Source organism: Ambystoma mexicanum, chromosome 6p, assembly GCF_040938575.1.
Source record: "Ambystoma mexicanum isolate Mex_15411 chromosome 6p, UKY_AmexF1_1, whole genome shotgun sequence".
In the NCBI taxonomy this organism is placed as follows: domain Eukaryota; kingdom Metazoa; phylum Chordata; class Amphibia; order Caudata; family Ambystomatidae; genus Ambystoma; species Ambystoma mexicanum.
In genome coordinates, this window is record NC_090935.1 from 221518450 (window position 1) to 221531323 (window position 12874).

The following is a 12874-nucleotide window of genomic DNA, read 5'->3' on the forward strand; positions in this document are numbered from 1 at the left end:
TGTGTGAATACCAACTCAGGGGCCAAACACCTGGTAGGAGACCTATGTAGGCTGATCAAATAAGGGGAAACAACGGGTCAGGGGCGGTTTATGCTCAGCTCGGAGAGAGAAGCGGAGCAGGAAATGGAGCACTGGAGAACTCTGTGGTCGAATATTCCCACTCACTGCAAATTCAAGAAATATTGTTAAAACTGATATCAGTGGCACCTGACTCCCACCAGACTTTCGAAAATGTACAGGTCTTCAGCGTAGCAGTGTTGGAGGGGCTGCGGAGCAGAGGGGTGTTGGGGTCACATATGGTGGGGGTGCCCGGTAGTGGTCCAGTTGTGGGACATGGTGCAAATAGCGATCCAAAGCGTTCTAGGAGTGGGAAAAGCAGGCAACAAGGGGTTATTTATCCTGGGAGTAGATGGAGAACTGGAAAAGCTGAGCACAAGGGCACAGCGTATGATATACCTGATCCTGATAATGGCTGGATCTCTGCTGATAGCACGCAAATGGAAAGCTAAAGAGGCCCCGATAGAGCATGAATGGGTGGGCAAAATATGATCCTTGGTGCCAATGGAAAAAATGACATACGTTCTCAGGGGGGAGCAGCAGAAGTTTCGTTTGGATTGGGACTTAGTTCTACAATATTTAAAGAAAGACTCCAGGAGAGCTTGGTGCCCACGGAAGACGCACCTTCTGGCCCTAACCTAAGGAAAGCCATGTACAAACTTATGAGGGAGGCAGTCAAGGGGAAATATGATGAACGCCAGGAGAAAGAAGCTTGCTGAACTTGATTGGGGAAGCAGAGGATTTAATACCGGACTGACAAAGGGGGATTTGGAGGATGGGGGCGTTTAAAAATGTGTGAAATATGCTTAAAAATACTAATAAAAAGCATTTGGGAGAAAATAATGCTAAAAGTCGGGGGTCCATTGAACCATGGAGGGAAAGTTGCCAAAAGAGAAATCTTTCCTAACATACATCCTTTGCGGGTCTTTTGGGCTGAGTGGCAGATTCTGGGGCCAAACAGATGGTCTGGCCTCTTGGACCTTTATCCCTAATCCCCTATTGTGGTTGGTTGGATGGCTAAGGCCATCTCCTGTTAGGGGTGGTATTACAGGAAAACCCTGAACCTAAACTCTCTATTGTTACTGGAATATTTTAAAGAACAGGTTTTCTTTCCTGCTGGTGGATGTTCTGCTTTTTCCTGCCGTTGCAAATTTAAGGACCCCATTTGGCCACCCTGACTGAATGCACAGTCCTGGGCCGATCTCAGGTTTGGGCTTTCTGAGTCTGGACGTCCATGCTAAGTGCCCTCTGTCTTCGTGTTAACTAAACATGTGTGCTGGTTCAGTCTTAAGTGCTGGGACCATCTCCAGGCAGTTCTGCTGGCGTCTTTCAATTTTACCACTGAGGTTGTATGATTTGGTGCTGGAAACAGCTGTTACCTGGACAGGTGTTTAGACTCCACGCTCCATGCTCCATATGATCGTCTCTTCAGGGCCATCCTGGTCCTCCCCTCTACCCACTTCTGTGGGTGGTGATCCTCTCCTTGTGCTCTGAGCCACTGGATCCTACAGTCACATGTTCCTCCACCTTCCCAGAGTCGTCCAAGTGTAAGAAAAGCATGGTATCAACAGCAGACACAGACACAATAGGTGCAAGTTGCAAAAACCTTTATTTAATTTTTGATAATGTTAGGAGAGCTCCTAAATGGCCCGAACTCTAGAATGGCAGTAGTCTCGACCATTAAACAAATAACAAACAAGTCCAAGTCAGTCAAATCAAAATAAAAAAGCCTATACAAAAAAAACTAACCTTGCCCTCCATCTCAAATGACAAATGTGAAGGCGATATAAAAAGGAAAAATGGTGTCTCAAAAGATATGTCAGAATGGCTTACTTAACAATTCCCTTCACCATGTTCAGAAGCACGGGTCTCAAGAGTTTCTTAAAATAGGTGGATGGCACAGTTCTATCAATCTGGCACACTTTGGCCTAACTGGTACAATTCAACAGTTCAGGCTTGGGTTTCAAGCTTTTGACAGTTCAACAAGTTCTTTAGACTTTGTCTGCCTTGCCACAAATGCACAGATCAACTCTTAACTTGTACGTTACCACAATTCAACAGAGACTTGCCTCCGGCGGGCTCGAGCCTGTCTTTCTTTCCACAAACTTATGTAATTTCACTTCTCAGATGGGTCTCCCTCCGCCAGGCACAAACCCTCTTTTCTCTTAGTGGGGTTCCCTTCCCCAAGTTTCGTTTTATACAACTTGTATCTTACTTTACTTTTAAAGTTGAAGACTTTTGTAACTGTAACTTACGTAGACTTCTGCATGACCACTTCGACTAATTTGACAATATTCATCAGCTCTCAACACCAATGCTTCTTGGTACTTGTAGTTTCTTGGAATTATTATTTCTTTACTTTGCCCTCATGGCATGCTGAAAGTTTATACTTTGCCCTCTTGGTGTATTTAAAGTTCAGCATATTTAAAGTTCATATACATTGATTTTCACTCATCAACTTTAATTCGGCAACGCGGTTACTTTCTTGCATTCGTTTCCCGTTTTATCACAACTTCAAACACTTTACAGAGACTTTCGAATGTGCGACTCTGCCTCGCAGGACCACTCTGTTACTTTGTATACTCTCATCACAGTTCAACAATTGTCTTTTCCATTGCGCGTTTATCGGCACACGCACAACCTTCAACTCTTGCTAAAGTTTCATTTGCCTTTAACACAAACCAGCCTTTTTTTGCCTTCGATAACTCACCGGCCGTGTTAATTGGGTTTCTTTCTTCAACGCCTTTCATGTAGCAGTCAAGGCCGTTAGCAATACCTCCTCTGCTCCTCCCCGACCTTGTCGTTCACCCGGGAGGGCAGCAGGCTGCTTTGAAGCACTCTGAAGGTATATCCTTATTTCCCAATCACTTTCAGTCTTAGAACGCTTACAGCTTTGTGTGGGATGTATTGACCCACTTCTGCTCTGCCCTGCGACATCCCTGTGTGCTGATGGTGCAAGAATGATCAAAATGGCCGCAAAACCCCTATGTGCGCCAAAATCTATGGAAATTGCGCTCTACAAAGCACAAAAAGATGCTGCTGAAAGAGGTCACTGGGCTGCCCACCAAGTAAAAATGGAAACTGAATGAAAGGCAGTGCTTTACTGAAAGAAACCCAGAAATTGTTCTTGAATCCCTTTTTCTAGGTTGCTGAAAATACAGAATGCTGGTCCAACACACCATAAAACATCCAATATCCTTGCTGGGTGTTACCCGTCACTTCATTTAAGAAATCATTATGAACATACGTTATGAAAAGCGGAACCTGTCATCAAAATATCCACAGCAAAAATGTGCCTGCCTGTGAAAACTGTCAAAATATGGGCGCATTACCAGCGGCCGCCTGTATGACAGCTGTCAGTAGTTTGCATCAGAAGTTTAAACTTGTGCAATTGAAATCAAATGTCTGGAAACTAAGTGACCTGTTATCAAGAGGAACCTAGGTTGTAACCATTTAATTTCCATGGTATAGCAGCTGGAATAAGAGTTCTAGCTGCTTGTTTGAAAATTGCAAGTTTTGTTTTAAACCAAGAAAAATGTAATAAAATGACATTGAATTTAAGCTGAACTCAAAGCCACCAAACCAGTTACACAGCTTCTCCCAACAAAAGGCACCTCCCTTCTGCTTCCCACCAAGGCCAGGAAATCACACCTTTATGAGAATTAGATCAAGGGAGGAGATCTTGGGCTGCAGCAGAAGGTGACAATGGACTGTCTCTGGCTGAAAGGATATGCAGATTGTGAAGTGTCAAAAATGGCCTCTCCCAGAAGGAAGTGGGCAGATTGCTTCAGACCTGCCAGGAGGAAAAGGAGGCGGGGTCAGACAACCATTTGTGGATTCACAAGCACAGAAAGCATATTTTTTAAAATAATGATAAATGACTGTGCAAATTTGTAAAAATTATAGAATTAACAGCATTGTTAATGTGATTTTTGGGTGCACATTTTAAGAGATGCCAGAACTCTGTGCGATGTTCTGGGAAGGCACAGTGAGAATTCTGGTTTTGCAGCAAATGTATTTATGTCAGAAGCATGAAACTTCACACGCTTAGGCCCATATACAATGCGCACATGTGTACAAATTTTGCATAAATTAGATAGTGTCCCGGACAAAAAGTGCGAAATTCTGTCAAATCCAGACCCAAGATCCTACAGCGACGGGGCTTGGAAGAGTATTTGTTCCACAAAATATGTGATCTATGTATGTTATTGTTATAAAGATTGCACACATGTAAATATGTATTATACCAAAAGTAGAGTTTATGTTCAAAAGGCAAAGGGGAGGATGCTCTGCCTCATAAAACCATATCATGGTGACACCCTGTTTTCTCCTCCAATCAAGGGAGAGAAGCCTGCCAAGGGGGTGCGCTTAGGATAATTCAGCATACACACCCCTTTATCAAATGCATAAACAGAGACAGCTGAGGACTTAGAAACACACACAGATCCACCCACCATCCCGATCTAGGCGAAGCACCCTGAAGGAGATCCATCCATACTCCTTGTTCTAGACTCCAGAAACTTTGCAAGTAGAAAGGCTCATTGCATAGCTGAACCACTTTCAGCTGGGCCTTAACTAACCGAACCCATACCACAAACTTAAAGGGGAAACAAAAGAAACAGCCAGGCTGTGCTGTAACTGTTTGCCTGCCAAAGAATTATCTTCATAACCAACAACGGCAGATTAAACCCAATCCTGTGCTGTGCCAATCCTGTCCAGTCCTGTTGTGCGGTGACCAGAGCGCTTTGCTGATTGCAGACCCTGTCCAGTCCGGTGTGCCCAGCAGAATTCCTGTCCAGAAATCTTGACTGACCAGAATCCCTGACGGTTCCATTCAAACATATATAGTGAGTATCCATAGTATAGGACTGTCACTAGCCTATGTACTGTCCATAGTAATCCCTATCTCAAACCCATCCTCTTATATCCAGAACTGCATTGTTAGAATTATTTTGAATTGCCTGAACCCTCTATCTTATCCCTATTATCTTCCTTCTGTACTAGTAGTGTTAAACCGATCTTTGCGCTGATATTTTTCATCTAAAGAAGGCAAGCTCCTCCGCAGGCAAAAACCTGATCCAGATGCGGTTTGGTCTGGTGGCTGTACTCCCGTGTAGTATTTGCTTCTTCATAAGTCATCCCCTAGTGTAAAGAAATCTTGTTTGTCTTTTAAAAGTGCATCCCTGTTTCTCATTGTTGCACCTATCTGAAAAAAATGACTTCCATGAAAACGTCCATAACTTCTTCAAATTTTATGCTAGAAACGAAATTTCTGCTTGTAGCTAACATTCTCAGCTTTCTATAGAACCCAAAACCGCATTCCAAATCCTTAGTTCTCCCGCGATTACCGCATGCGGAAAAGTTTGCCGCAAATTTTCGTTTTGGCAAAATCTATCACGTGTAAAACAGCTTTCAATTGCACCCGACCTCAAATTTAAGTTTTCACATTGCTTATGACTCTCAAATCATTGCTAGTGTTTGTGTGCAATCATATAAAGTGGCTCCCATTAGAATTTAAACAATTTCAGTGATTTAAGCCATATTTAGTGTTTTACCCAATCCATTCTTAGATTACTTTAAAAAACCATTGGACGGTTTGCCAATCAATTTTGTTTCTCTCTTGTGTTTGCTAGGGGGGAATTGGGATTGACATTTGCTTGAATTCTGCATTCCTGAAACCTGTTCTCTCTCCTCCTATATCTCTACATTGCATATTGGGGGGTTGAGGAGTGTGCAGGGGGAAAGAGTAACCACATTGATATTTGATTTGAACACACCCACAAAAGTATTATTGGCCTGCTGCATTGTTTTTGCTCATTATTCCTCCTGGTGATTAAAGAGATTGCTTAGTGTGGCATCACCCCTTGGTGATTATTGTATCCCCATTGAAAATATTGTGAATATATATAAATAAATATTTTAACTTTTCAAACCAGCCTGATTCCTAGTTCAGTGTGACTGGGCGGGTTCCAAGAGAGGGGCGCGATATAAGTGCTACATCGTTCAGAAGACACAAATGAATAAATAAGGGTTTCAGTTGTGCATTACACGCTAGGCATTGACTTAGGTGAAGTGCCGGATTGAAATCACATTTCCAAAAGTATGGAATTCTCCTGGCTCTCTCTCGTTCTCCGAAAGTGCTGATCATCCCCTTGGCCTTCCCAACATTGTTAGCGTGGTTTGCATCAGCCCCAGAAGAGCTGCTCCTTCTCGTGTGCCTGTGTCCGCTACCTTTTATCCTGACAGGGAGGGTTAACAAGTGACAGGTGTGTGTAGTTAGAATTATGTGCCTGACTGTTACGATCACCTGGTATCCACAGGGATGCCACCCAGCCAGGTTACTCGCTGGTATTCTTCTCAGCTTTGCCCTGATGTGGTCTGCGGGAAAGGTTCTGCCTTGTGGTAGAATTAGGCGTACTCTGCGTCCTGCCTTCTTTGCAGGGGCGCGTTGTCTTTCATGGGCGAGTGCGGTCCAGTTACTTCACTGACGCCAGCCGTTTGATATTGTTCAGGTAGGTCTTATTGCTGTTCTTTAGTTTTGTTGCTATCCTGCATGCCTTTCTTTGTTTAAAATGTCTCTTTTTTCTCCCTTAGGTATGCAGAGCTTCAGTGCGGCGAACTGGCTTGGTTGAGCCCAGCTGGTAAATGATGGCGCATTAAGAGCGTTATGATGCGTTAAGTAAGCGCTATGCGCAGCGCTGCAAAGTCTTGCCTTTGCTAACCTGTGTTTTCCTTCCTTGTAGGTCGCAGTGTTCTTCAGCGCAAGTGGAATGTCTGGAGTGGTGCCAGCCGAGAGGCGACCAGCCAGGTAAGGCTTTTGAGCAGTTCATAATTTGTAAATGTCTCTACTGCTTTCTTTAATGTTGCTTCTATCTTCCTCTTTCAGGTCGTTCTGTCCGGGAGGCGTGCAGATTCGAGGAAGCTGTTCTCAGTAGCTGCGAGTGTTTAAAGATGAAGACTGCAGGTAAGATGCATTAAGAGCGTTATGATGCGTTAAGTAAGCGCTATGCGCAGCGCTGCAAAGTCTTGCCTTTGCTAACCTGTGTTTTCCTTCCTTGTAGGTCGCAGTGTTCTTCAGCGCAAGTGGAATGTCTGGAGTGGTGCCAGCCGAGAGGCGACCAGCCAGGTAAGGCTTTTGAGCAGTTCATAATTTGTAAATGTCTCTACTGCTTTCTTTAATGTTGCTTCTATCTTCCTCTTTCAGGTCGTTCTGTCCGGGAGGCGTGCAGATTCGAGGAAGCTGTTCTCAGTAGCTGCGAGTGTTTAAAGATGAAGACTGCAGGTACGATGCTGCTGCTAATGGTGTTCTTTTTGTCTCCTTGCAGGTTCAGCTTCTCCGAGGTTCGAGGGAATAGCTGGACACGGTGAGGGTCACGTTGCAAGCTGCAAAGTAACGCAAAGCGTGTTGTCTTGCTCGGGTGTGGTTTAAATAGCCCCAACAAAATAGTCCAGGTAAAGTAGTCCCTAAGCTACCCCACCCAAAACACTAGACCGCATAGCTTAGTTCTTAGGAACCAAGCTATGTGGATGCCTCCATGTTGGCTGACAATACAATAAAGTAGTTCCCAAGCACATTGTTTTTCATGGTGTATGAGCCTGGCGCCAAAGGCGCCAGGACTGGCCCCATGAGGGCTTTTGAAGAGGATGTCAGGCTCTAGAGGCCCGAGTCCTGACTCCACCTGGCCAATGGGTTTGCCAGAGGGGGTTTTGGGCGAGGGTCGTGACACTGACTCTGCCTGATCTCATTAAAGGGACAGAGCCATTGCAAGTGAAGTGGGGGGGGAATTTTGGGAGCTGTAGTTTCCCATAAAATAGGTAGGGATAGAGGTTAGATGGGCTGTGGGAAAAGGGGGATACCATGTCTCACCATAGGGTGCTTCTCCCCCAACCCCCCCCCAATCAACACTCTACCCAGGTGTTCCTCCCTCGCTTGTCCACCCCCAGGGATGGGATCCAAAAGTGATGGCCTTTCCCTGGCCACCTGAGTATGGGATCCCTGGGGACTAGGTTGTGAAACACCCTCTGGTTTATCACACGTCATTGTTTTTTTCTGGCTTGATGGCCTACCTTGTGGGAAGCCTGCTGATTCTACTTTTCCGTTGTTGGGATCATCATTGCCCTAGTGTTAAATGGAAGCCGGTCCTGTAAACTACACCTAGAAAAGAAGACTCGTACTAATCGGGATGTTTCACCTTCCTGGAACAAACGTTTGGGAAACAAATAGTGTGAGTACTCGCCACTGTGTTCTGGGGTGGGGTGTTATTCAAGATACTTACCCTCAGTGGTCCCAGGGGTCTCTATCTGGGCATCTCTTGCTGCGCTGCACATTCTTCTGAAGCTCCTAGTTCTCAGACCAATGTCTGGATCCTTTCATTGGGGTCTCCTTTTGTCCCTCCAGTTGGGGTTTGCCACCAAATCTACACCTGTCAGAGAGAACTGGGACTAACCTGCATTTCCCCCCCCAAACATGCAGATTATATACCGATTTTGTCCCGTTGTGACTTTGTCAGTACTTGCCCACCATTAGACATTTTTCCTGTAGTGAGTCAGAGACCAATGACTAAAATTCGGGCACGTATCTTTACTTTTTAATGTATTTTTAAAGTTGTGCTCGCCACTTCTGCAAATGTGAATGCATATTTTCTATGTAACTATGTTTGGTGACACAAACTATTTCCACTGAAGTTTAAGGGCTTGGTAATATATGGTAATATCCATGTTGTGTTTTGGTGGTGTTTGGCTGGGTTTAGAAATTGTTTTGCTCCTCTTGAACCATCGTACGACTATTTTGACTATGTTTAAATGTCTGGCCCCTTCTCTCAATACAATGTGTACCTATCACCAGATGGTGGACCTCTAATCTAGTAAGACGTGTGGTATGTCTCATGACAAGCCTCTTTATGAGTTTGGTGATAATTCAGCTGTGAATACACAGACTTACCACCAAACTGTATTACCGTTACCGCCACTTGGCCACAGTACCAGGGGATTACAAGTGGTGGTAGGGCGGTGTAATACCCCATTTTGTGAGTGTTAGGGAGAATTCTCTGTTTAGGCTGAATTTCCTAACCTAGTGAGTCCCCCAGCAGCTTTGCTGGATTTTTGGGGTTTATTTTTCTTCTCCTGCCAAGAGTGAGACTCTTTTACCCTCACTCTTGGACATGATTTGAGTGTGTTCCTTTGACTCTAGATGTGTTTAATGGGCTATGGGGTCTTTTACTCCATAGGGCTTCATGTGTTTTTGTGATGTGTGTTACACAGCACCCTCAGTGCAGTAACACAGGGGTGTCATAGTGACCCCCCAGTATAGACTCCATACCCTGGGACTGACTACTGTCTCCCAGGGCATGTAAAGTCACCATTGACTTTACTAGTCTTGAATTCTGAACAGAACCAGTACAAACCATCATACCATCATATTGTGGACGTACTAGCTGGGGCAATTCGATTGCCCCGGGGTCTGTTAGTCGAGGGGGCACGTCTCCGTCCCCCTTGATCGAGTTTTGGCTGGTGGCAGTGGATACTACTTTTTATATTCAACCGCAAATATTTCTCTATGGGATTTTCCCATTGTTCGAGGCTATCTTTATTTAATTACGATAGCCTCGAACATACCGCCGGTTTATTTAATTATTATTAATTCTCCGGTTGGTATTTTTTGCCAAAACTCGGTTCTAAAATGGCGTTTGTGTTCTCTTCTGTGACTCCAACCCAAGTCGAGCCCTTTGTTCCACTTTTTGGCGGGCTTCTCCACAGAAGCCCTCCAAAGTGGTGCCACTCTGTCTGGGGTACTTAGGAGGGGTGGAGGGAAATTTAGGCACCCTGGACTGAGTTGCCTAGGCAACTCAAGTTGCACTCCATCCTGATTGGCCCAAGTAGTGAGCCGGCCGGCTCACCACTTAGCATGTTTGAGTGACAGCTAGGCTGAGTGAATGGGGGTTTTCTGCATAAAAGCAGGGCTTTGGGGACTGGAACTTCATAAGTCACCACAGGACCTAAGAATCCGACGAGGGAGAAGCTGAGCCGACCTGCTACGACAACACCACCGGTGTAGCCTTGCTGAAACGTCTCACCACTTTTCCCAACGACAGAGGAGATCTCCCGCCGCAGAGTCTTCTTCCTTTGACTGGTGGGGATAACCAGTTTCACCGTCTTTTCGCCTTCCCGACGCATCTTGTGGCCACCTTGCCTGTGCCAAGCACCCCGGCAACCAGAATACCACGTTTTACCACGACTGCGAAATAAAGGGTAATACCTTTAACCGGAAAACTCTGCGGCTGGTTTCTTCCCTGGCAGTGCAACCACCTTCATCTTTCCTCCAAGTCGAGATCTTCTCTTCCTCTGGACGACGCTTAGACTTGCACCCGCTGCCAGGAACAACTGCCACCGCTGGAGGATCCTTCCCACTTAAGGTACCGTGTTCCGCCTGGCTTCCCTTGCCACCGACTGTACGGGGTAGATTTAGCCCCCGGCTTTCGAACCTGGGTTAGCCTGGGACACCCTGGCTAAACTTTTCTGAGCCTCTCTAAACTCTTTTCGAACTCTCTGCAAGACTTTCAAAGCCTAGTGTAACTGTGTGATCTTGGGCGCATTTGTGCTCTGCTCTCTCTAAGAGTGGGCCCAGCCTATGGACTTTGGCTCACCAGTGACTTTTTCTCTTCTGCCTTGCTAAAAGTGTTCCTAAATCTTAGAGTGGTGTATCTTCACATATTCTGTCTTTTTCCCGCCCTTTTTCATGAACTTATTGGAGTGCCATCTATAGTTAAGCGCTCACCTCTGTCTGGAAATAAGTGGTGTTAACTAAGACTTGTCTGATAAGGAATAAGGGTTGTATATATTATAATAGTAACTGTTTAGAGTGTTTTACGATAAGAGTGCTGGAGTGTTTCAAACTGTGTTTTTAAATAATTATATACTTTGATACCAAAGCTCTGGTCAGTGTTTGCTTGTGCTATTGTGTCTGAGTGCCTATTGTGTATACTTTGCATACTGCCTAACTCTTCTTGAGGGAAGTGTGACTGCTCAGCCACAGCTACCAGGTAAATCTGGGTGGTACAGACTGCTACCAAGTGGGTTTACTGCTAAAACCTGTAGTCCTAAATCTTTTGCAGTGTTCCCAAAGGGGACTGCACAGGTTTCTGCCTAACAGTGAGTCCATAGGACTCTATTAAGATTTTTGGCGGATTTAGTGCTAGTTGAATTATAGAGCGGTAAAACCACTGATTTGTGGAGGTAAAGTTAAAGCAAAGATTTATCTCCAGCAACAACCTGGAAGCCAATTTGCAATTTTTCCTCCAAAAATCAGCGGATTTACATGTGGTAATTCCACTGGCAGTAAATCCACCAAAATTATAATTTGGCTGTGCGGGAAAACATGTCTTAATTCCGCTAACACCAAAAAAGTGCCAGTAATGGATTTTCCACCACTTTTTTCCTGTACCACCATACTTGTAATGAGGCCAAATGTACTATTTTTGTACAGATGCTATTTATTTGAACGGTATGTTTTAATGTGTGCTTGATTGTATCTCCGATTCCCCTTTTCTCTCCACCCGCTCCACTTTCCTTAGATAGTGGAACTACATTTTAATACAGGGGTGTAGAGTGTCCTAATTGGAATTTACTGTTTTTATAATGCACTGGGAGTTTTTGTACTGTGTATTTTATTGCTAATGTACTTATTTAACTAAAAGAGATCTAAATAAGTGTAACATAATAAATGTGCATCAGTGTAGTTTATTTTCTATGGATCAGGTGTGGACTAATAGTACATTTGTGTGTGCCTACACCCTGTTCCTAGAGATAAGTCTGACTCATCTGCCATGTTACAATTTTAAGAGTGGTTTGACATCCCTTTTGGGCTTCGTGCATTGACCCACCTTAAGGTTAGTGGTTGTACAGCCCTCACCTGTGGTTTGTGAGAAAAACGCCTTAACAGTAAGAATGCATTTATTTTTATTATCATTGACTCGTTTCCACTCTGACTGTGTAATCGTTTGCAAACAGTGTTTGTGTAGATACTGGATTTCTAACTACAAACCTTTAAACAACCTAAATAAGCACTACACTGCGTGCATAAATAATACACTATCAACGTCACAATAAGAATCTACTTACTGATCATTCTTCAGAAGATAGTATTGGCACGGGTAAAAGAGAGGCAATACTTTATCCAACACATGGACGACGGCTCTAAGATGGCGGGACTGCACAAGGACACCAAGCAAAGGGATTCCTTCTGCACAAAACGTGTCAATGCTACAAGAAAATAAGGAAACAAACCACAGAAATAATGTAAGAATATACCACAGTACGCACTTTTTCAAAGACTGTTCACACTGATTATTACAAGCGGGTGACTCATAATGACACCCTCAATATACCTTGCAATTGTGACCAAATATATTGCCAATTCAGGCTCATAAATAGACTTGTGAGGAAAGGTGAACATCTTACTGACACCTGGAGGGTGACAAAGAATATCGAACTGTGGATGACAATTACGCTTTTTAATGACCAAGATGCAAAACGCAAGGGAGTTCAGACTTATAAGAAGCTGGATCCTGCGCAGCCTGAGATACTGGGTCCATTTAAGTGGGTGGCACTGCTGCATAAGAGCTTGTAGTTTATAGAAGAGCAGCCGGTAACACTCTCAAAGAAGCATTGGGCCTGCAACACTCACCAAAAAAGAGGATGGGGAAAATAAAAACTGCTAATGATGCAGCCTCTGGAAGACAACGATACTGTGCATTAAATAGACCAGAGACCAGAGACCAAGGGAAATGCCCACTGCAATCCATGAAGTAATCAATACGTT

General features: G+C 44.4%; 1 protein-coding gene across 1 annotated transcript in view; it reads right to left on the minus strand.

Moving 5' to 3' along the window:
* Positions 1–12874, minus strand: part of EPG5 (ectopic P-granules 5 autophagy tethering factor) — a 2517217-nt gene that overhangs the window by 1569877 nt on the left and 934466 nt on the right. The window contains exon 17 of the mRNA XM_069626898.1: positions 12175–12315. Coding sequence (XP_069482999.1) covers positions 12175–12315 — 141 coding nt within the window. The remainder of the gene's footprint in view (positions 1–12174; positions 12316–12874) is intronic.